This window comes from Chionomys nivalis, chromosome 1 (assembly GCF_950005125.1).
Source record: "Chionomys nivalis chromosome 1, mChiNiv1.1, whole genome shotgun sequence".
In the NCBI taxonomy this organism is placed as follows: domain Eukaryota; kingdom Metazoa; phylum Chordata; class Mammalia; order Rodentia; family Cricetidae; genus Chionomys; species Chionomys nivalis.
In genome coordinates, this window is record NC_080086.1 from 142,871,892 (window position 1) to 142,897,306 (window position 25,415).

Sequence of the window (25,415 nt, forward strand, 5' to 3'; positions counted from 1 at the left end):
AGAATGTGGCTTAGTCTTACCTTCAAAGATATTATTCTAGTACCCTTAGAAACACCTGCGAGATTGCAAAAAGAACGTGACAATGATATTTCTTGGAAAGTATAAAATCATTCCAAAGCAAAAGAGTGGAAAACCATTATAATACCCAAGAAAACAAAAATATCTCTTAGTGAGGGCTGATTCTTATCTTTATCAAGGCCCATAAACTGAGTCACGACATACAGAAAAAATAGCTATATAAAATTATTTCAAACTTTTAAAAAGTTTTTTTTAATTTAATGAGCGTGTACATAAAACTTTAATTTTCCCGGTGCCCTCTGAGACCCGAAGAGGGCTTTAGATCACCTGGAACTGGAGTCACAGACAGACATGAGCCACCATGTGTGTGTGAGGAACTGAACTCGGGTCCTCTGCAAGAGCAGCAAGTATTCTTAATGGCTGAGCCAACTCCCCAGCCTTGTCTTTAATCTTCAATAAACGCCCTGTTTCAGCCCCAAGCTTTAGTACAGAAAGAATCCATCATTCATTAGTTCATGCATGCGTTCATGTGACGAATGTTTGCTAACATCTGCCTTGCATATGATGCTGTGTTTGTCCTCTCACTTAGCTTTCTCCCCATGACATGCTTGATAGCTGGGGGGCCTGGTTCCTACAAGGTACATCTAGACATAGCAGTGACCCTCACAAAGTCACCTTTTTTCTCTGTCCTCCATTTCGGGAAATCCTCTCCATCTCAGGTGTCAGAGGTTTCATCCCCCATCCCCCAGCTTCCCCAGATAGAGCTAATGGGGAAAAAGCCTGGTCCACCGTGTGTCAGCAGGTTCTCTCTCCTAGGGACCAGGGACAGAAAGATGGAGGCACAGTGAGCTCCTTTGGGAGGTTTGCATTGAGAGACTCTGAATAGATGGCTGGGTGAAGCCATCAAAAGTGGTGGAGCCATAGAAATGACTGAGCAAACAAAGTAGGTCACAGAACGAGAACACAGACTCCAGAGACACACACAGAACCGACAGTATTGTCTTCCCAGAGGCCTCCTGATCAGAACTGGTACAGGACCCGGTGGGTGCTGATGGTGTTCAATACCTTTCGCCTTCCTGGCAGGGCTCCTCCTCTTTAAGCAAACTTAATCTGCCTAGAGGAAAATGAAGATCAAAGCTGACAAACCAGGTATACATAAGGAATGCTCCTTTGAAGCTAATGCGAATGCAGTCGTGATGGATACAGTATGATACCCAGATAAAGTATGAACTATCAGTTTTCTCACTAGATGAGAATTGAGTGAAAACTATCAGTGAACTAAGATCTCCCTACTTACTCAGGAAGAGAACGAGTGAGCAGTTCTGGTCCTGAGAACAGGAAAGTAGAAGTGGCCCCTAGGAAACCTTTCAGAGTCTCAGGGGACTGAACCACAGTAATGCCGGTTTCAAGGAATTTACGGAAGAATTCTGATGGTGCCTACAGTTCAGTCTTCCACAGGTCTAATGACAGAGTATCAGAAAACCAGGAAAGAGAATTATTTAAAAAGAATAAAGGAGTAAAAACACCATAAATGAGGAGGAAGAAACCATCTAGGGTACTCAAGGAGCCTTGCCACACTCGGGGAGGGGTCAAGTGAAGAACTTCCATGGGGCCAATAACGGCTTCTTGATTCTTCAACATAACTGGAACATGAACAGAATATGTCTGGCATTAAGATCAGCAAAGCTTCGCCATCCTTAGTAAAGTACAGGGGTAACCAGGCCAATAAGAATCTGTTACCAGCGCTCTCTGCTGAGAAGCTGGGTGGAAAAGGAGGCATGCAGAGATGCTCTGGGAAGGAGAAACCCTCTCCCTGACTTTTCCCCACACAACAGCGACCTTGGGCACAAGTCCTGGTTCACCAGGCGGTCCCAAGACTGTATGCAGAATCCCCGAGACTGTATGCAGAATCTCTGAGCCCAAATTCCATCATGCAAATGCCCCACACACGACTTGCATTTGAGTGCTTTATTGTATTGGAATTGCGGTGATATTAACATTTGTACAAATGCACAAAATCTTGTCTCTTCTTGCTAGAAAGAGAAGTAAAAATCTGACCTAGTCGAACAGTCTCAATGAACTCAGTGTCCACTGGTAACAATAAATGCGTTCACAATGCAACAAAAAGCGAAACAGAGAATTAAACACATTAAAATGCCGCAGCAAATATTTACACATATGCACCCCCCAGGGTTTTTTTTTTTCTCCCTCCAATTGGAAGGTGGTTGCTTTACAGACAGACACACAAACACAAAGGTTTTGCTGTTTACAATGACAAACAACCCCAAGTCCAGAACTTAAAGTGACGGCACCTTTTTTGGGGGGTGGGGGGCTTTTTCAGCCAACACATACTTTACACAGTGCTAAACTTTTTTTTTCTATTACATTTTTGGACAATGTTTCTATTCCAATTGTCCTAGAACATCATGTTTGAATGGAGCCATTACTTGTTGGTCTATTCAGAGAACATTTCAAGCATTTTTTCCCCTCAGAGACAATCTTCAAAAGGCAGCATTCCTCTCTGCGAGGCAGATGAGACTAGCAAAGGTCTTGGAAAGGAAGGAATGGGAAGGTCTTCCTGCCTGCAGCTGCTTGGGAGGAGTCCCTTCCCTTAACTCCCACTGTGGGGCACTGCTACTTCCTCTTGCAATTTCAGCGGTGTGGGGCATTATAAAGGAGCAAATGAGAATCTAATGCATTGATTGTGTGGAAGATTTTAATGATGTAGTTAAAGCTAATTTATTCAGGTCCCACATTCTCCAATGTGAGGTGAAGTGATTTTATGTTTTAAAAAAATCCCTATAAAGTTCTACAATATAAACCCCAATGTAGGGAAACCTTAAATGGCTTAGGAAGGAATTCCTAAGTCTTGACTTCTAATGAGCTAGATGCTTTAACTTGGTTTAAATATAGCGGTTGATTATTGATTCCTTCCTGATGATAAGCTTGGAAAGGCATCAGAGGCCCACTTACTGGTATTAATGTTTGAACAAATGCTGGCAATTTGGCTTTATTCTATCTTTAGTTTGCAGTTAAATAGGTTTTTCTTTTTCAAAAAATAGATGATTTATAAAGAAAAAATATATAAACACTCTTTAAGCAATTTGGCTACAAGCATAACATCACTGAAAAGTTCCACAAGGAATAATAATAGCAAGAGACTTTGAACATGGGGACATATTTCTATGATCACAACACGATGAGCTAGGCTGATTTGAGAAGTTCTCTATGTGTGTTTTGGTATGGGATTTTTTTTTTACTCGAAAGTTTATTGCTCCTTTGTCTTCCGATCCCTCGTAGGCTGGGATTATAAAACAGAGGTGCTGTCCTTGATCATGCTACAAGGCAACATTGTATTTTTGAGACTGAGGAATAAGAGGACAGGGCCCCTGTTGCTTCCACAGCCTGACAACGACTCTGGCTAGTGACAGAGGCTATGGGCAAGAGTGGTGTGTGCACGTCGTGGCACACCAGCGGAGAAGTCTCCCGGCTTTTTCAGGACACTTTGGTTCGGAGGATGAGATAGAAAATCGTAAGCATAGCTAGTTGCTGCCCACATCTGTTGCATAATATAGCAATTTTCAAAACCATGCAAAGAAGAAAGAGATCAAGGGGGATAAATCATACTGTGTACTGGCTCTTCTTGACATTCTTGGAGCAGGCTTCAGGAGGCTGCGAGAAGCGCCGCTCAGCCGTGCTAAGAATGAGTGCGCACCCGTGATCCAGGTCTAAATGTTCTATAAAGTACTTGAAATGGTGCATCATGGAGCCTTCAGAGAACACTTGTACAGGGTGGAGCCAAGGCAAGTCGAAGATCAAGAAAGGTTAGGGGGAGAAGCAGAGAAGGGGAAGGGATCAAAGAGCTAAAGTGCAACTTTAAGATAGAAATTAGTTTCGAAGCAGAAGAGAGGTTCTGAACCGCTGCTGCGGCATAGGCACGGCTTCACCAGGGCAGGTGACCTCCCTCCCCTTCAGGTATGGCGATGGGATGGAGCTAGAAAGACTTGAAGCCACTGCACACTGTTCATGAGGACCCAGGCTGCTGCAGGGAGCTGAGTAGTACAAGGTGTTCTTGGAGATAGTTGTGCAGTGATGAGAAGGAGGAGGAAGGCATTTTATACAATACAATAAAATAAAATAAAATAGCTGTTCTGGTTTTTGTTACCGATGCCCTTCAGTTGAATTTGCTTCCTACATGAAAGCACTTACTTTAAACATGAAAAGAAGAAATACTTAATAAAAAAAAAACAAAAAACCAACCTTGTTCAGAATGTAGATTAACCGATAACTCACAGAGCAGCAAACAAGCCTCCAAAGGTCTACGCACAGAGGTCTAAGCACGGGCTTCCAGGGATGGAAACAGCCATCCACAGCCCTGAAGAAAACAGCACCCTCACTAGGATAGTTTATTATGAACTAACGCTTTCCAGACACATAGACCCTACAGAAAAATACTTTTGAAATGGAATGTTTAAAATAACATTTATTAATAAATATCTTATAATTCTAAATTAATAGATTCCTGTTCAAATTTTGCTTTGGTCCTTGAATCCCACTGTATAGACATACATACATACATACTTTCTCAGATGGCTTCATCACTCAAAGAGAAGGACATTCTACCCTAACTGGAAGGCTAGTTTTAGAGCAGTTACTGGTGCTTCTAAATAATTCCAGCTAAGGGCTGTTTTTGTTTGTTTGTTTGTTGTTGCTGTTTTTCTGAAGCTGGTTTATGGTTTTCACGGCAACCTCTAAGCTACTACAATTTGCTTTACTAGCAGACAACAGACACCTGAACACTCCCTACCGACAGCTCTCTCGGAACGTGCACTGTGTTTTATTTCTTGACCAGATAAGCTCCAAGGAGCACAGGCTGAGTCAGTCACCCACATTCTCATGATACACACACCATGATGGCACACATACTACTCCAACAAGTTGGGTTACTATGGCGACCTGCACTTGTTGACAGAAGGGTAGGAAAGGATCACCTGGGACCACACATAACTCGATATCTAGCTTTGAGATTAGTACCTTCATCTGGGGCTGGGCTTTCAATCTACCTCCCCCCAAATCATAGATCAAGGAAGGCGTCAAAGAGAAACAAAGCCTGTATCTGGTGAGAAGCCACCTGGCAGAAGTGCTCTGGGGTGAACTAAGTTACTGGCTCTTGGTACTTTAGCAGGCAGGGAGGGACTGGAGAAGCGCCCAGGAGGCTGGCAAGGACTTTAGAAGCAGATCCTGTGATGATGCAGCCACACAGGAGTTAGGAGAGGCAGTGTTGCTGGGGCTTCCGTCCTTTGGAGGACTCCAAAGACCATTATCTCCAATTCACCAAGAGTCTGCATGGCTGACATCGTAACTGGCTGGGAGAAGATTATGGCATTAAAGGATGCTCTCCTGGAGTGGCCAGTGTGTGGCAGTCACTGCCAGGGTCGTTTCAGGAAGGCTCTGCCATCCAATGAAGTCTGGACCTTTATGTGGAAACTTTACTAGGGATGGACCAGGAATTAGATTTCACCAAAAGAAGTTTTTCTCTTCGGGACTGTAGGGAGTACTGACTAGCTGGAGCCCTCTCTGCAGGATCTCCCTGCTGCAAACAAACACACCTACAGGCCCTGCACGTAGCAAGAAGGCAGTTTATTCTAATTATATGTTGAGAAAGGTTTGCTGTGTGTGGTGGCTTGCCTACTTAGCATAAAAAACAGACATAATTGAGCTATAAATAATGCACATCAGTCAAGCTGTCGAGCCGCTGAATTCAGAAAACGCAGGCAAGTTCTTAGCTGCAAAGCCTGCCTGTTTAACAGCTAAGGATTTCAGCCTAGAGGTGGGAGAGAAGTAAACTAAAAATTGTCATTCCAGAGGCAGGCCACTCCCTGGACATTGTGGTGTTACCAGTGGTTTTAAAAAAGAAATCCCTTCCTTCAAGTGCTATGCATGCAGGCAGGAAAGGGTCTTGCTTACTCAAAGCAAATGGAAGATACTAGCTACTAGCTCCGCCACCCCGACTTGCCCCCTTGTCTTTTGAGGGGAGCAAAATGTCTACATGGTCTAAGGATGGAATTTTGCAGAAAATTACTTTGATTTCAAACCACAGCAATGAATATTAACTTCTTTCAAATGTAAGTCTTAAACATTTCTAGGAAGCCAGTTAGGTTAAGCCATTCTGTTACTGCTGGAATTCAGAAAAAAAAAATAATAACAATATGAATTCAGTATTTAAAATACTTGAAAATGATACACTTTACATCCCCTAAAATACAACAGAAAATCCTGCTCACCCCATCCTCTCTCCTCCCTTTTCATTCTTCTTTATCTTTCTTTCTTTTTTTTTTTTTTACTTTTTTTTGCATTTGTTTTCTTATTCTTAGGTCATATATCCAAGTCTTAAGCTTTATTGAACAGTCAAACTTGTCTCTCAAAAGCACAGCATACATGGAAAAAAAACTGTTGATAAATATTGATTTTAAAAGTAAGTTATTAGATAAAACTGAACCTAGTTATAAAAGTCATGCTTCAGAGCCCTCATAGTTTCTTTTTTTCCTCTAAAATAGATTTTTTTAAACTATAATGAGCGAAAAAGTACATCCTTCCTTTACTGAACTCTTATAAAAGTGACAGCTTCTGTAAAATACTGTTCTTTTAAAACCTATACTGTTCATAAACACACACGTCTCCACACGCACGCACGCACTCAGGCACACACACCCACACACACCCACACACAGGTTAGAGGTGAAGTAGTAGTTGGGCGGAGATGAGACACCAGCATACGCCTAGACTGCTAGTGAGAAACACATGATACCAAAACACCAGCAGAGCAGTCGAATGGCTTGTTTCAAGGAGGCACAACTGTGGTGTGGGTTTGATCTGCTTTTCATCATGGGCAGGTCTATGGAAGTTGCTGAAAATATGAATCAGAACCGTCCATAAGAGCGCATCAGCCTGGCCACCTCCATGGAACTTGATTGGCAGCCGGAGAGTCTGTCTGTCTGACAGATTACAAGCACCCTGCAGAAGCACTGGCCTTGCTTTCTCCCTCTCTGTCTCCAGGAGTGAGCCTGCTTTTGCCCACCAGAATAGCAGAGCTGGTTCCATAGGCTTAGGAAAAATAATAATAATAAATCTTAGGCTATTAGCAGCTGATGATTGAACAATGTAATCTGTGTAGTGAACAGAGCCCTTCTGAACTATTATATAGTGCATGGGGTTTCAACATTATAGACAGGCCATAGAAACAGGTTGTAATTTGAGGGTGTGATGTCAGAACCCACGTCCTAATTTGAACTTTCACAGTTGGGGCTTACAAAGTTCCTTTCCCCAGTGTCTCCACAGCTGGCATTCAATAGGGCTTCACCTATAACCAAATCGCTTTTTATTTGCTCTGGTTATTAAAAACATTAAATCAGGCACATTAAACATCTCCCGGCTGCTATTTTGTGAAAGGCAAGAGTCGAATGAACTCCAGCTGTGGGTTAAAGTCGAGTGAAGCAATGGCTAGGTCCACACTCTCAAGATTTGCTCTTTTCCCTCTTTAGACATTATTTTCTTCTTCACATGCAAAGCTAAAGGGGGAAAGGCAAGCCAAGAGTGAATAAGGAACCCAGGGAAGTGGCAGTGGAGAAGAATATTGGACAATCTGAGCAAGTGAGCAAGAGCAGGAGAGGGCCTGAGATGTTTGGTGGCTCTCTTGGGACAACGATGGACCATACTTTCTTTTTTTCTAGCACGAAAACAAACTCAGGAAAGCCCATGCGTTTATCTGAGGTTCTGGTGATGTCACAGCACAAACTCAACATGAGTTATGACATCACCAGATTTCCCACCCAGTTCCTGTGGATCCACCGCACTTGACATCGAAGTATACCTCATTTTGGCTAAAAGCTGTAGTTTTAACAAGATTCGTTGTTCCAGGCAAAGGGTTGGACTGGTAAGATTGAAACTATGGCTATATACAGGAAAGATTCCGTTTATAAACAAGAAACTGGTACCAGAAAATCGGAGAAAAGCACCAGCCTGCTTCCCAAGCTGATAGATATTCATTGCATAACTCCCTTTTTCTTATATAACTAAGTATAAAAGACAACATTTCCATAATAACTATAAAAAGGAAAGCCAGTCTTTGAAGGGCTGAGGCGTCTTCCTGGTCTGAGTGAATTCTAAAAATGCCCTTTGGAGAAAGGATGTATGGCATGGTCCAGCTCTTCTCGGGGGGCCAGGTCTGACCACTGCCTTTTAAAGAATAGGATTGAGGTCTGTTCTGTGAGTTGTGAGCTGACTGAGGGTGGAGCTCCCCACGACCTCGCTGACGGAGGAGGACGTAGTGATGGTGTTATGCTGGATGACGGGCTGCTGCGAACATGCTGGGACAGGGCTCGCGGGAGGGCTGCTCTCCGGACCTAGAAGAGAACACAGACACACACACAAATATAGCTCTTTCTTGTGGGAACTCCTTGGGAACAAATAAAAACGTTATTAGACATTTACTTCGTGTAGAAGAGTTTCACACATTTTCTTCTGGAAGGTACCGCCAAAACTTCATTTTAAACCGAAACCACAAAGCTAATCCTTCCAGGGTTTATAGCTACGTGTAAAACCATACTTTCTCCATCAGTAAAAAATGACTCCTTGTGTTTGAGTCTTTGCGTGTGAACTTCCTCATCTTGTATTTTCAGATAGCAGCCATTCGTATATTAAATGTGGAAAAATACTCACATATGGTGGGAGAATCTGTGTTGCTCAATCTAAAAAATTATTTGAAAACAAATTGACCTTCACCTATGAATCATTCTTCCTCTCACCATCCCTTATACAACCAGCCTTTAGTATACTGCAGCAAGTGGAGATGGGAAAAGGGGCCCCACTTTGCCTATTGGTAAACTCGAACAGCCCAGGAACTTGCCAGACTGGTGGGCAACAGGAGGCATCTCTTGAGACACTAAAAGTGATCCACCCAGTGCTGCCTCCCAGCCTGCAGAGTCCTCAGCCGGATCAACAGGCCGCTGGTAATTGGACCCCCACAGACTAGTTTCTTCCTGGCTACAAAGCTGGAATTTGGCAATGCAGAAATGCTAGGGAAAGTACGGCCAGAAGTTATCAGGAAGTGGTGGGCATGGTGTTGGAGACGTCAGGAAAGACTGCCCCCCTCCCCGGCAGGAGGGCCTGTAATCACTCAATTTTTCCAGTATATCTTCTTGCGTGTGCAACCTAGACTGTATTTTTCCCTTTTAATAAAATGCCGTGCAAAATTAGTGATTAAAAAAATGTGGATTCTAAAGAATGAAACGGTGACTTACTTAAATATCCTTGTGATTCTTTCTGCATGGCTGTGATTGGGCAGTCTTTATGTGTTAACAACAGCTGCTTCAGCTGGGCCACCTCGTTTTTCAACATGGATACTTCATTCTGGAAAGACACATTAAAACTGTGTTGAGAAGGCAAAAAAGTGCAAGTGCAAAGTCCCACCCACTTTCAACCACAAAATCCTCCAACTTTATTGTTTGTGTCTAAATGGCATTAAGAATATTATTTGGAGAGATGGATCTGAATTTTGTAGCTTTCCTTCAATTTGCTATGGGTCTTTTGAAGAGACCAGAGTTTAACCCAGGAACTGAACCCTACTTAAAAAACAGACTATCCCCTTTAAGTGATGGGCCCTGGAACCAGGTTATACAGGTGAGAAGCCCTGCTCTTCACTGACCATGCAACCCGAGAGAGAAAACACAATTAGGTCATCCTCCACCAACCTCATTTTTAGCATTTAGAAGATGGGCTCAGAAATAGTATAACATACAATGAGCTTGGTGACACCCAGGACACAAATTTGACTTTCCAGGCAAAAATCAACTAGAGAAGAACATTCCTAGAAGTATAGAAGTTACTTGAAAAATTGAAACTGTTTTTTTTTTCCCTCTAAAGAATATCTCCCACCTGTAAATGCATTTGGAGCACTGGATTCAACTGCACGCTGAACAGATTGCTAATGAAGTAACAAATGTCTCAACTGCAGAAGTTTTCCCCACTATCCTTCAAACTTCCAAAAATGGTAATAACGAGAAATTCACCTAAATATGAATAAGTCACCTAATGATACAGGAAAATTGCTCTTAAATCTGAGAGCATTCATGAAGGCAAATGGTACCTTCTACTTCCAGTGAGTACAATTGACAGGGGCCAGCCATCGCCCAAAGTGACATTTGGCGATTCGGGGCAACTTTATTTTACAGGGAAATTCCCATCAGTCATCAACCAGCTCTTCTTTGAACTCTACCTGAATTACGATGTTTAAATAACCTTCTTTGTATGCCCCCCTGACCAAGCTCTCCTTAAAATAATATGTCAGAAAGAGTCACCTTTAGACTACTATATAGACTTTTTCTTAGAAACCTGTTTAAAAATAAAATCAAACGACTCAAACTGAAACGGAGAACTCCGACGTGTGTATATTTTCGCGCTCACACATCAAGATGAAATGTCCCACTACCTGTGTACTTTAGCAATGATGTTTTTTCTGAACACACATGTCCTGACACCTGTGCCCCCAGCAACATGTTTAGCTGCAGATGATGCAGGCAATGGCACTTAGAAGATGGCACAAAACCCCACCCCTTTTCTACTGTGGCGCAGAAAACAACTAGCAAAGTATGAAGGCCAAACATGGGGGTGGTTCGGTGGGCAAAGGGGCTTGCCACCAGGAGTGAGGACTGCAGTACAGTCCCTAGGAGCCACATGGTGAGGCAGAGAATCAGCTTCCATGGTTACCCCAATCTCAACATGTGTGACCGGGCACAGACACACCTCACAATAAACTAAGTAATTTTAAAATTAGCAAACAAAGCCAAACTTTATCATTTTGCTTTCTTAACACTTCTTGAATTAGAAATAAATCATGTTTGAAGGTCGTTGGCCAACTTGGAGAAGGTGAAGGCAGGTTCCATTTTGTCCCCCACTGTGTCCTGAGCAAGATTTGAGCTCTGGTCAGGGTGTGTCCATTGCTATTTTTTGAAATACCCATAATGCCACTGGCCAACTTTCCACATTACTGGTGGGAACGCATCCTAAACTCTTTCACGACACATTTTCCGTTTCCACGGAGCCACTGCACTATGAAGCAGCACACATTTAGGCCTCTCATTAAAACTAAGCCTCAGTAGCGTTTGGTTCATTAATGTGTTGTAAGGAGAAAAACCGAGATCTCGAGTGGTGTAAAGTTCTGTAAGGATTCAGGAACAAGGACTGAAGAGATGGTTCAGGCCTCTTGCGAGGACCTGGTTTGGGTTCCCAGCACCCACATGGTAGCTCACAACGATCCGTAACTCCAGTTCCAGGGCATTCAACAATGCCCTTTTTAGTTTCCATGGGCACTGGATGCATGCATAGTGTATATACATCCATGTAGGAAAAAAAAACATAACATAAAAAAAATAAAAGCTATCTAAAAATGAAGTAGGGACTCAGAGTGCTGGGAAAAACTGACCATCATTTAAGGATATACTTGAATTTGTACATATTTCTCATGTTAGTAATTGTGTTAGTTGGCCCAGTCATAGCTGGGAAGTGAATACCAGTTAAGAACATCACCAGAGAGAAGTAAGCAGCCCTGGCTTCAATACACATTACTCTGATGCTGTGGGGAATAAGAAAAAGCCTGGGAGCCTTGGAATTCTCGTACAGCCACCCACAGGGAAAGCAGCTCTTTCCTAGGGCTGAGCAGCATGATCAGGTGTGGGGACCGAAGGGGTGGGGGCTGAAGGGGTGGCTCAGTGGTACAGTGCCTGCTGGCAAGGGCAAGACCCTGGACTGCCTCTCTAGCACCGAGAGTCAAACAAAATGACGCCCTACTTCTAAGGACAGTAGTAGGGGCTGACTTTTCAAACCACTCCACCCACATCCAAACCAAGATGGCTGGACTGGTTTATTTCTTCCCAGAAAGACAGCTTCTTATTCCAGAGGGATTTTTGTGTTGCCTCACTGTTGAGAAAGCCAGTTACCTAACTATCAAACGAAGGAGCTGACCTCGATCTTCATTTGCCAGTGAACTACTCTGGGTATTCTCTCAGGTGCTTATATTCCAGGCCTTGTGTCTCACAAGGAAGCCAACCCCAGCACCCTTTGGATAATCAGATGCTAACAGTACACAGTGCATAGCCATAGTTTCATGAAAGAGAGAGAGAGAGAGAGAGAGAGAGAGAGAGAGAGAGAGAGAGCATGTATGTGCACATATGCACTCGCACTGAGAAAGAGTGTCTGGAACCTTCATCAGATGCCACAAAGGCCCTTTAAGTTGACAAAGGGCAAGAGCCGCTGAACTGGGGAAGGGAGACTGGACTGCTGTCCTAGATGGGATGCTCTACACACACGGCGTCTAAGGACTCTGCATCCAAAGAAGACGGAAGCAGGGAATGCACACTCACTAGACTGTGCTTCTAGTCAAAATCTTTTTCAAGGTAAGAGGACTAGAATCACCTTGAATTCATTTTGTAAGAGAAAAACCAGATAGCAAATGTCTCAAAAATGCATGGAAGAAGTCAATTTTGGCCTAGAAGTTCAGCGAGGAAATAAAAGCCAGAACCGTGTGAGGCATCAACTCACTTTATGAATTGAGGAAAAAGTTCACCTTTGAAGTTCACCTTGGTGCTTGTAGAAAAACAGTTTTTAAAAACAAAGTATAACTAATAAACGCACCCTCTGGTTGAAGTCAGTCCTTTCTGCTTTCAGCTGTGGAATGATTCTGAGGTTGCTGTTCTTAAAGGAGTTAGCTATTTAGATAATGATGGTTAGAGCGGGATCCTGTCACGCTGATGTGTTTTTAATCCACAAATCTGCCTGGGGGTGAAGTAGCAATCATGTCGAGGTGTTCCACACTTCAATAATATCCTTTAAATGGCACGTTCAAAATTCCCTGACAGGCACATTGACAGTTCGGGGCTTTGGTAATGTCATTTTGTTATATGATAAATCCACAATGCTTCTTGGTATAAGCTGGAGTTTGTGCCAAAAACATAATTGCCACAAAGGGCCCAGAACCCCTCCCCCCCTTTTTCAGATTAGCTGAGGGCAGGTTTGGTCCCCTCAGAAACAAAGGACTTTCAATTTGTCAAGCAACAGTTTCCATCTGGCCTGCTCCCTTGCCAAGTCCCAGACCTGGGTTCGTGTGTCTAAAATTTCAGCATCAACTTAGACCATGTGTCTTTGCACTAAAAAGGAAAAGCAATTACTTTAGTGGGTGACCAGATGATTTCCATATCCCCACAGAACGCAAGTGACCTAGGAATGCCACAGCAGCAGTGAACGGTCACAGCAGTACACACGGACACAGACCCCCTCAGCACACGGGCTTCTTAGAAGGGAAAGATGTCAAGGCAGTGATTAGGGCCACAGGTGATTTGCCCACGTCCTCACTCACTCTTTTGATACTTACTGATAATCTGACATTGGGGTGACTTCTGATCTCCCCAAACCTTAGTTTCTCCATGTAGTAAAATGTCAGGTTAGGCTTTTTCTAACTTTTTCTAAGTCCTACACCTGTGTTGACCTCTTGGGCAAAGATGTGCTGTGAAATAGGCAAGGAAGACTGGGGTCTGCTTTTTGTTTCCCCAGGTCTTGTTTTTCCAACCCAGAGCTCTACGGCAGCCTGACCAGAAGGTTCTATTCTGGAAAACAACTCAAAGGTGGCAGCTGGCCACTCGGACCTTGGCTATTCCATCTGGCTGCACTTTGTTTGTTTAGCACCTTCTATTTCTGTTTACTTAAAATCTGGCTCATGGAACCAGTCTCAAGAGAGACACCTTTTTCTTCTGACGGTGAGTGGAAAAGGGTCACCCAAAGGTGGCAGAGGCTGTGACATTCTCCCCCACACCACAGGGCATGACACACAACGTACAGTACAAGAGAGAACACGGGGCTGCTGTGGCTTTTGTCCCTCTGGCCCCAGTGCTGCAGGCCGTGGTTGAGAACGGTCAGTAAGTGGTCTTGCTGAGCTTTTTTGCTTTCCCTATACTGATTTTGTAACCAAAAATTACCAGTGTCTGCTGCATAGACTCTCTAGGGCTGAGGTTTCTGTTTTTTGTAATCTCTGTTCTTGGGACTTAGTACCTCTTTTTCTTGGCCGTCTTAGCTATTTGGGCTCTAAAATATTAAGCCTGCGCACGCACACACACACACAGTAAATTAGTGCCCAGCAAAGGGTAAATGGACTTTGTATGTTTTTTGAAAGCAGTCATAAATAAGTACATGTCAAGGCCCAAACGCATCTGACCTCAGACTCCAGGGCATCTTTCTGTGCAGTTTTCTGCTGTGACTCTCCGCAGCAAAGATCCCAGAGAAAACCCGCAAGGACTCATTTTAATTCACACTGATTTAAAGTTTTGAATCTGACATGTGTCTGCCGGCTATTCACGGCTCTGTTTTAAAGAACTTGCGCTCATCTGAAGCTGATTTTTGTACCACCACACTCTCTACTCCAACCGGGGGCGGAAGCAAGTGGCAATGTCTGGAGACATTGTAGTTGTGCAACTGAGGGAGGGACTTTCTCCTGATTCTAGTCTGTAGAAGCAGAAGATGCCATGAAACAGCTTATATTCACAGGATGTAACAAAGATTCCCAGAGTCAACGGTTCTCAAATTGGGAACCCCGTGGGCTTCCACCATCCTCTCGTAGAGCTCAGAACTGCTAGGAAGTAACTCCTGCTTCGCTCGTTCCTTAGCCAATGCCACCATGTGTGCTGGGTCTGCCCAGCCCGGAGCGTTCACTCATTTAACATATTTGTACAATGTAATCTATTATAAAATGAGTTACCCATAGTGCCTGTGAAACTATAGATTTAAGGTTCCAATTATACTTCGGCATTTTTTTAATTTGTGTATATCTGTGTGAATGTATGTCATGTGTATACGGGTTCCAAAGGGGCCAGAAGAGGTCATTGGATGTCCCGGAACTGGAGGTACAGGCAGCCATAAACCACTCTATATGGGTGTTGCAAGCCAATCTTGAGTCCCCTAGAAGAGCAGCAAGTGCTTTTAACTGCTAAGCCATTTCTCCATCCCTCAGTAACATTTTAAACACGTGTCAAAGTGAAAATGGAGCCATGAATACTAAAATGCTTATCCACGCTCTTGTTAAAAGCTCCTCACAGACTATTCTGCCCAGCCTGGGTGTAGTTGTGGCTTTGAAGGTGTCTAGCTCCAGACACTGCTTTGTGGTTTGACGCTCTGCAATCAAACCTAGTTGGTCAGGCCGCCAGCCTGTGGACACTCTAGAGACAGGGAGCTTGTTCAATGATAAAAACAAAAAACCCTGAGTAGGTCCTATGCTAGAATAGGGAATAGCCAATAGGGAGGAGGTGCAGTGAGATATGGTACCAAATGTGTGCACGAACTGGCATTCGATCTTACTTTTATGTAAGCTGTGCATTTTCTAACTTCATCATATCGTCACAAAAAGGGCGATATATTTAGATGGGGGGTATGAATATAAGTTATTGAATTCAGGAAGATACACCAATCTTCCTCTGTATACTTCTGATTTTTACACTGGATGCCATGATTCCTTTCTGTTTAATGAAACTCACAATGCAAAGACACTGGGGTTTGTCATCCCAAGTGCTCCTTTGAAAGGATGCACAGACGATTGGGGATGTAAGCTTAGGTGGCAGAGAGCTTGCCTAACATCAGTGAAGCTTGATCCCTGGCACCACATAAAATTGAGTGTGATGTCACATGCTTTCAATGCCTGCACTCTCTGGCTAGAGGCAAGGGGATCAGAGGTTCAAAGTCATCTTTAGATACACAGCAAGTTCAAGGCCAGTGTGGGCTACCCAATGCTCTGTCTCTAAACAAACAAACAGACAGACAGACAAACAAACAAATAAAGCCTACCTATAGGTGTTCTGAGACTGGCTGGAGAGACTATCAATTACTAAGTTGTTACAGTCTTTCTTTTGAGTAACCTTACACCCTTCTTTATGTCCATGGGTCCCTCTCAACTCTGGGAAGGACTGGTTGAATCTAAAACACTTCCCAAGGTCCCTGAAGGTGTTTGTCATACATCAACGTAATTGCCATTTTCTCTTGAGAACCTTCCTGATGTTAGAACCAACAGTCTGAATGGCATTATCGGCCTGCTGGGTTCCTCCTGAGAAGCCCACACATTGGTTACTTTCCTCATCATCCAGGACAACCCCAGAAACAGCTTCTCTACAGATGTCTCTAGCTATGCCAGCCCTGGAAAGCAAAAATCACACGAGATTCCAACCTTGCTGAGTTTGGAATGAAGATGAAAACAGGTTTTTACTTTCAGAGCACACAAAGCTAACAACAACCAAACATATAAAATATTCTGCCATTAAAAAACAGAAATACAGACAACCGGGTATATGCCAAGGTACCCTCAGCCTGGTGGTTCCAAATGGCTTCCAGATGAAAAGCCTTCCATGCCAGGGACCATTCTAACTGCATCATGGACAATAGCTCACATCTTTCCCCCAACTCTAAAGTTGTTCCCCATTTACACACGAGGAAACCGAGAGCCAGAAAACTTAGCGCAGTCAGTAAGCCGCCAAACCCAGGCTTGAAGCCATGCTTCTGTGTTTGGTCCCGTGCGTCCCTCACCTCTTGTGGGAGGACCGATGGCACCGAGGCACTTAATAATGCTGGATGAGAAGGCCTGGGGTTCCTCTGAGGCGAGGTGTGTGGTAGGATGCGTGGGTCAACAAGCGGCTGTAGGGCAGGAAATGCCAACCCTGACAAGGCTTGGGGAAGGGATTGGGGACCGCACCTGAAGCTGCATGTTTGTCTGGGTGAGCTCTTCTGCTTTCTTTTCCAGTGACATCACCCAGACCTTCCTCTTCTGTCTGCAACGGGTGGCAGCAGCCCGGTTCCTTTCCAGAAATTTCCTCCGCCTCTCATCCGGGTCCTCATCCACCACCCTTCGCCGGCGTCCCCCTGTAGGCTGGGGCGGTTGTATGTTCTGGGTTGGTTGCATCTGTTGTGTGGCTGGTGAAACCTGAGGGGAACGAGAGGGAGCAAGTGATGGGGACCGAAAAGAAAATGTTGGGTAAGGAAGACTTCCGAGCCAGTGTTACAAGAGCAAAGCTTAGGAAGTCCATTGCTTTTTAGTAAGCATGTGAAACTTGTTCTCAGTGAATGAAATAAACAGTGAAACCACATGTGTGAGACCAGAGTCGCTGAACTGCAGTCTGTGGATTTGGGCCAGATACAGGTGGGACTAACAGAAGGACCCAAGCAGGGGAATTATTTTCTAGATGGGCATTTGGAGGATGGGGGTAGGGCATGGAACATTTGTTTCTCCTTTGGGTATTAAAAGTGTCTTATTTAAGATGCTTTAAAGAACATTAAATTGTGCTATTGTATCTTAGAAAAAAAATAAAAACATTAAATTGGTCCTGGGCAGTTACTGGGCTGAAACAGATGATGTCAAGGCTATTTCCATGACAGCGTTTTCTTTTTTGTTTTGTTTTGCAGAAAAATCTCGGGGCAGGCTGTGGGCTCCTTCGATTCCAAATGAGTTTAAATCACATCAGGGCAGCACACCTATGGGACACTGTCACTGTCACCCCTAGACTCCTATAGAAAAGCCTTGCAAATGCAGAATGCAGTTGGGGTCCTGTTCCATTTTTAGTACCTGGGACTAACTGGACTTACAGCCTCCAGGTGAGTGTGGTCTTCAAGGTCCTCAGGGTTCTAATTAAGGAGAGGGGGGTCTCAGGAGGGTTTTCTAGGGTAGGACAGGGTCTTAGAAAGCTCGTAATTGCGGCCAGTCCTCCTCTCTGTTGTACACTGTAGGGTTAGACAGTGAGGACAGGTTGCCTCACACATACCTACATTATAAGGAAACACTAGGAGTGGTCACATACTTTATTAAAAAGTTTTACTAAGCTTCGAGACCCCTTGTAAGGCCTACGAGGGACGCCACAACATGGGAAGGTTGGAGACCCCCACACAGACAGCTTTATTTCCCTGGAAGAAGCAGACACACGGTACCTTGTGAAATTTCTACAACTCCTCTTTATATGTCTGGACACCTAATGCTTTTGCTAATGCACTTTGCTCCTTCCTCCCGCTCCTGCCTCTCAGTCACCCAGGTTTACGGTTGTAATACCTATAAAGTTGTTTTACAAGAGACATTTAACCTACAGAAATAACAGGCAAAAAGTTTTCAAAAAGCTAAGCTCAAAACCCTTTACTAACACATTCCAGCATCCATGATTGAAATCAATCAGAATGACTGTAATCACACTAATAGTGGCCGCGGGTTGACATCAGTTGACCGATGGGGATGGATTTCAGCCCTAAACTCTGTCAAACCTTCTATGACTAAACTATAAAAGAATCAGGCTTTGGAGGTCGGTTGAACAGCATCTCAGTAATTTTATCTAAAGCAAAGATGTTTTCTGAAACTCTTTATTGACAATTCCTTTCGGCCCAATCACAGAGGGTTCATGAAGTAAGTCAATTGTCTAGGGTCTTACTCACAGGGGTGGCTGCCTATGACATAATCTCTGCCATTGGCTGAGATGTAGCAAAGTGTGTCATTTCCATCGCTGACCCCTGAGCTGGCTCCTGCGGAGCCGGGCAGCAGGAGGAAGCAGGCTGGCTCTTTGCAGCCAGCCGCTTTCATGTCTGCTTTTCTCTTGTGAGATCTCTTACTACCCAAGATGAAATTAAGCAGAACTGGATTTTATTCTTCAGAGCAAAGACTTCTCAATGCCATGTGCTACTCCCCTGATGTCAATCAAACTGATGCTCAGATATCTTTCCTGTACCTTTACCCTGTGTGCTAACGGAGGGGGAGTTGAGACCCAGTATGGGTCCAGGACTTGGCCTGGGGAATGTTGGTTAAGAAATCTTCCTGGTGACCATGAAGTGTCACTTGCCTTCTGAAATTCACGCCTATGTTGGGCATGGAAATCACAGTCAGCCGGAAGGATTTGAAGACACGGCCTAAAACCAGAATCTGTGTTCCTGCTAACTACCGTGACTCAGTGTGTTTTATGTTCAAGATGGAAGTCTCTCTGCAGAGCTGCTTGGCAAATTTTGATTGAAATATATATATATATATATATATATATATATATATATATATATATAATAAATGGCCATGTGAAGAAGCAGAATTTGTCCCAAATTAACTTCGACTCTCAGATTTGAAAGGATGACCGGAGATTTCTGTATCTACTGTTCAGACTAGCAAATAATTGAAGAACTTGACAAAATCTGCTCAGTGATCAGCCAGGTCCACATAACGTAAGAGTGGTAGAGTGTAGAATATTGTCTAAACGATCCCCAGATATGGAGTCTTTCTCTGTAGAATAGGATTTAGAAAAGAAACTCTGGGTGTAGCTAATTACAATAGCAATTAGCTAATTGCATATACAATTGGGCACTTACTGACTTGAAACAGGGCAGTTGGCTAATTGGCACTTAGCTAATGAATGGCTTTCATATTTTAAAAAAGAACTGTTAAACTTGTCTCTGAAATAACGTGCCCAGAAAGGTGCCCAAACCTTAATGTCCTTATACTTCAGTAACAAACACAGAGTGTAAGGATTGCCTTTGCCTGAGATGCTTTTCTTTTTCCTTTCCTTTCCTTTTCTTTTTTCTTTCTTTCTTTCTTTTTTTATGCAGATCCCAGTACATCAGTTAACTAAAATGTAAATAAAAATACAGTCTAGGGGAACCTGTTGTTACTGAACTACTCACTAAACTTCTTTTGAATCATTAAAGTTTAGAATTGATCCTGAATAACTTGTTTAGAAAACTTTTTCAGAGTCTCTGTGGCTTCATAATCATGAGAGTCTGTTTATTTCATCCCATTGGCAAATGGGAAAGCCAAAGTTTATGGGACGTTAATCTATATCTCTGTTCATAGTCTCCAAAGTCAGTCAAGGAAAGAGCTGGTTCTGTGCTGCATAGCGCATCTCTTCTCAGTATGCAGAGCCCCACTAGGGGTCTCTGCAAAATTAAGTTTATCTAACAGATTGGTTAGGAAGTTGCCTGTGACGGTCGCCCCCCACCCCACCCCTTTACCTTTCCCGGCTTGGGTTTGTTAGGGCAGGGAGCTCAAGAGTTCAAAACCTTGCCTGGTCTGAGAGCTTGTGTCTCTTCAGAGGCAGACAGCGGAGGAGAAAGTGAATAAGCATTCCTTGGCAGACCCTGGTTCCAGTGCCATTCTGACCCAGCTGGTTAGGACTGGGCAGAGAGGAATGGGTGGAGGAGACACCGAAGGTCATCTTGCTCGAAGCCCCAAGTGGCTAGGGCTCACCACACTCTTGGACAAGTCCTTCGGCTACTTAGGAAAACCCAGTTCTGTACAGGGACTTGCTTGTCTTCTTAGCCTGGGTGACATAACGTCTGCCTGGTCCCCCAACTCTCTTTAAGGGCAGTCTGCATGCTTGTCGTCTTGCTGGTCAGTCCTACTGACTGCACCCCTGGGAGCTGACCTTTCTCTTGGTCTGATTGTCTGCGGAGCTTGGCTGCCTCTCTGCTTCCTCCAAAGTGTTTCCCAGTCAGGGGTGAGTCACTTCTCACCATCTCAACAGCACCTTGGACCCTAGCATCCCTTGACAAGCTTCTTCATTGTTTCTCCAGCCTTTTAACTGTTCTCTCTCTCTCTCTCTCTCTCTCTCTCTCTCTCTCTCTCTCTCTCTCTCTCTCTCTCTCTCTCTCTGTGTGTGTGTGTCTGTCTGTCTCTGTTTCTCTCTCTCTCTCTCTCTCTCTCTCTCTCTCTCTCTCTCTCTCTCTCCCTGCCTCTTTTTTGGTATGGGCGCTCTGTCTGCATGTATACCTACATGCCAGAAGAGGGCATCAGATCCCACTATAGATGGTTGTGAGCCACCATGTGGGACTGCTAGGAATTGAACTCAGGACCTCTGGAAGAGGAGCCAGTGCTCTTAACCGCTGAGCCACCTCTCTAGCCCTGTTTAAGTTTCTTTTAATTCTCCTATCAATATTTACTATTTTTTTTAGGACAAACCTTGTGACACACTTGCAAAAATACAGGGTTTTGAGAACTTCTAGTTTTCATTTGTTCCCTAGAGACTGAAGCGGAAATTTACCACATTATTTATAGAAATTATGACCCAATCGCATCTTATCGTTCATGGACACTTCCTAGGAAACAGACAGAGCTCCCCAGCACATCAGCTGAAGAACCTACCTAGGCTTATCAAACAAGGGAGCAAGAGATGGCTGCGGAGTTAGCGCTTGCGCGGTTGGCATGCGGAAAAGAAGGAAGAAATGCGGGTGAAAGTCTACCTGTGCTTGGTTGCCGGTGTGCAGGGGCGGGTGTGGCGAGGTCTGATGGTGTGCCGGGTGTGCATGAAGGTGGGAATGGGAGTGGTGGTGCGGGTGGTTCTGTTGGTGGTGAGGCTGTGGGTGGGGATGGTGGGCGGGGTGCTGGTGCTGGTGCGGGTAGGGGTGGTGGGGCGGCAGTGTCTGGTGCTGATGCGGGTGCGAGTGCATGTGGTGGTGCGGCGTCTGGTCTTGCCGGGAGCCCATCATCTCCATCATGTGTCCGATGGTGCTCATGTTCCCATTCGACATGGCCGCGGGGTGGTGGGTCAGCGCGGCCTTCAACCTCTGAAACGATAAAAAGGGGAGGGAAACCGAGGTCACTTATGTACACGGTGGAGATTTTGAAGCAAAACGACTCATACATTTAATTCTATAATATTTTTGGTGCTATGATTACGGTAGCTTTTGTGAATGGGTAGCTTTGTAGAATCTCACTTTAAAAAAATATTTGATAGGTAGAGGGTCACTGTCTGCTCTGTTAACTCAACTGTTATATCAAATATATAAGACATCCTATCAAGGTTTACCAAAAGGCATTTCCTACTGAACTCATCATGTCCTATTGGTAGCAAAATGTAAGTACAAACCAAATGAAACCATTTCATATAATAATGCCATTAGTGGAGGGGTCTCATTCTCACTAGTGTGCAGGAACCACAAGTATAAAACATTTTGTCTCTCAAAAGATTTCTCAAATGTAAGGAAGAGATCACATCAAATGTTAGCATGCAGGAAAATGAGTATTGTTATTTCGAGAGTTCAAATCAGCCTTAGCAATCCATAAGGCACCGGGAAATACTTTTGTCATGGTATTTCTCGCCACCGCTCCTGAAAACCGTATTTTTCTCACACTGTAACTTTCTTCTAACTCTAAGTATGAAGTGAGGAAAATAGAACGGTTTGTGGTACTGCACATCACCTTCTGTGACGGCCACCAAGGTGCATGCCCACCAAGAAATGTCCTTCATTGCAAAACAGGCAAGAACACCAGTAGCTTCCCGCCTGAACCTAGGGCAGCGGCAAGCCCACGTTCTCAGACAGCCCACGTTCTCAGACAGCCCCACTGTGGACTTCACTCTCTCAGGTCAGCCATCCTAACTCCCAAGCAGCTGTAGAGAACACACCTGCTGCTCTGCCATGCAACTTTACTGTGTATAGGAAAATGGCATTTCATATAACAGTCACAACATCAAGTATTTTCTTGTTTTGTTTATTTTTATGCCCAATCGCTTAAAATGTCAAAATCATTCTTTGCTTATGATATGTACAAAGTCAGAGCACAAAGTGCCATTTGGCCTATGGGCTGGGGTCAGTCGGCTGTCAGTAGTAACCCAGTTCCTTTAGCCTTGTTTTCTGTGTGGGCCGTTGTCCTGATCCTGCAGGTCCCTGCTGTGCTAAAACCCCACAATGCAGTTACTGCTTGGAAATGTTTGCTGGGGGGATATGAGAATCTGGCAAGCTTGCCCATGTTAGCTTTAGGTAGGCTAGGGGGCTCAAGTTCTCTCCAGATTTGTGTTCTTATCAGATGAGAGTGCTGAGCATCCCTGGGATGGAGACCAGCCTTCAGATGGGAACGGACACCAGGCTACTCCAGCCAGCACACCACTCATCTTAACCAGCTCAGCTAACCGAATCTTACACATAAAGCACCTCCAAAGGAGGACAGGACGGAATGCTGTGTGGACACGATCATCTTACAGATACTTTCTGTATCTCGATTCAGCAACCAGGAAGTCCACTAGACCTCTCCTGCATGAGCAGTAACCATGGCGAGGGCAGCATCAACTTGCTAAAGACAATCAGGAGGAAGGTGAGCTTCTTTAACCCTGGCAAAGCCTAGGCCTTGGGTCCTGTGTTTACTACTAAACAGGAATGTGAACTGACGCTCCTCAGCTCTGTGTTTGAGAGGTGATGTCATTGTTTTTCTAAAAACAAAACAAAACAAAAATGTTCATTATAAAAAATTTAAGCCATGCTTAAGAGTGGAATGAAGTCAGCCACTTGGAGCCAGTGTATTGCTTGTAGCAGTGGGTGAGCAGCGTTCCAGAAGCCCGCGTTAGCACACGGAGAACGGGAGGAGCAGGTGGGATGACTGGAACATCAGAAGTCATAATGAGTGCTTGAAAATGGAATGAATCACTTCAGATAGTGCTGTTTCCCTTAACCGGAAAGGTTCTGAATGCTCTTTCCAAATTTAAAAGAGAAAAAAAAAGTATGAATGAAGGAGATTATGTTGAAGTTGTGTTTTGAGTTGACTTCCTGCATCATACCTAGATGAACCCCAAGTTTCATTATAAAACCATAGTGGGCCTGTAATTCTAGCACTGAAGAGGATGAGGCAGGAAAGTTTCAAGTTCAAGGCCAGCCTGGGTTGCATGCAGACATGCTTGCACACATATATTTGCATGCAGTTTTACAGTTAAAAAATCCAACTGGTACCAGAGTATTGTGTGAAAAAGTAAGAGCCATTTGCCTTGTGCCCTCGCGCCTTCCTCTGTAGCTGGCATGTGCCCTCAAACAATGATTTCTACGAAGGTTGTAATATGTTACTTTTTCTGTTACTTTAACTCATTTTATATTCATAAAAGTAGCTAATATGAACAATCAAGCATTAATTGATCCCTGGCTTGTCCTCATTCTATGCTAATATTCTATGGATAATACACATGATAAGGCATATGTGCAGGCACGGCTGCTGGTAAGGGGCAGGCGCCCCCTCTGAATGGGAAAGTGAGTCTGGGAAGCCACGTCATTCACCCTCTCCCGGAAGCAGGATTAGTTGTGTCATGGTACTTCCCCATCACAAAAAGGAAGAGCTTGTAGAGTTGACAAGACAGCGGTCACGCTGCAGGTTGCAAAAGCAGACATGTGCGTCTGGTACTTCAGCAGGCAGCTGGGGATGGAAGGCCCTCTGCATGTAGGAGGAAGGGGGGTGACTGACGAGAATTTCTAGGAGGTCTGCTACCGCACAGAAACATCCAGGGTTGGGCATCATCTCTCCCCTTGTATTTTTGAGGAATCCATCCTTACATCCACTCATACCAAAACGGATATGGTAAGCCTTAGCCAGGCCCTGCTCTCCCCACACGGCCACATCAGTGTCTGATGGCTCTTGTCTGAGCTGGCTTTTCCTTTTTTTTCAGACATTTTGAAGATATAACGGTTAGCTCCAGGCTGCTCACTAGTAAAATCCTCCCTGCCTTCTTCTCAGAGTCAATTCCCAATGACGTCTGTTCCCAGTACAGTCATACACCTTTTAGAAAAATACTGCATATGTTGCCCTATAACTTTTAGGATGGTTATTCCATTAGTATTGATTCATCACCGGGTCATGAGAATAGAACCATTTTTGGATTTTGTTAAGTGTTAACTTAGCAGCTTCAGTACCGAAACTAATACATAATTGCATATGAAATTAATATATGAATGAATGAATTCCAAGGTAATTCCAAGGCTTAGAGTGGAGACATAGCATTTTTGTCTTGGAACACCACACACGATTTTTGTCGGGAGGATGATATATTTGTTAGCAGAAGTCATGGAGACAGTTGACCCCTAAAAGTGATATTAAAGGACCTATCCCCCCCAGTACCCAGCCTACCCTCTAGAAAATGGCAGAGAAAAAAGGAAGCAAATGGTTGAGGGGGGGCACAATAAATTCATCTTCATTTCTCTTTGAAATCAAGGCATGGAAAACCCAAAAAGCTGTGCTGGAGTGGGCCATCGTCTTGTCTCCTCAATGCTTGGACTGCCTTTCCCACCTTTAATTAGGAGCAAATGGAGCCTGACAAATACATACCGCGCACCCGATCTTCATCTCTCGAATAATTAGCTTGTACCGATGAAGGGAAATTACTTGATTGCCTCAAGTCTGTTCTTGTATGTTCCAAGCCAAGGCAATAACACTAGCAACGCTAATAACATTCCATTTAACTATTTATTCACCCAGCAAATATTTATTAGGTTTTGACTCCACGCCAGCACGGCACTGGGCACTTTGTTATTTGCTGTCTGAAGTAAATGGAAGATACATCAAACCAGGGCTTTTAAGACTCAGTGGAGAAAAACTACACTCCGGTACG

The 25,415-nt window shown here is 44.1% G+C and overlaps 1 protein-coding gene across 2 annotated transcripts in view; it reads right to left on the reverse strand.

The window, feature by feature from the left end:
* Positions 1-2,008: 2,008 nt before the first annotated feature.
* Creb5 (cAMP responsive element binding protein 5) overlaps positions 2,009-25,415 on the reverse strand; it is a 315,746-nt gene continuing 292,339 nt past the window's right edge. For both annotated transcript variants that reach the window (XM_057777595.1, XM_057777588.1), the window contains 4 exons: positions 21,295-21,618; positions 16,796-17,023; positions 9,318-9,426; positions 2,009-8,420 (listed from right to left, as the gene is read on the reverse strand). In XM_057777595.1, the coding sequence (XP_057633578.1) occupies positions 8,257-8,420; positions 9,318-9,426; positions 16,796-17,023; positions 21,295-21,618 (825 nt within the window). In that variant the 3' untranslated portion in view covers positions 2,009-8,256. The remainder of the gene's footprint in view (positions 8,421-9,317; positions 9,427-16,795; positions 17,024-21,294; positions 21,619-25,415) is intronic.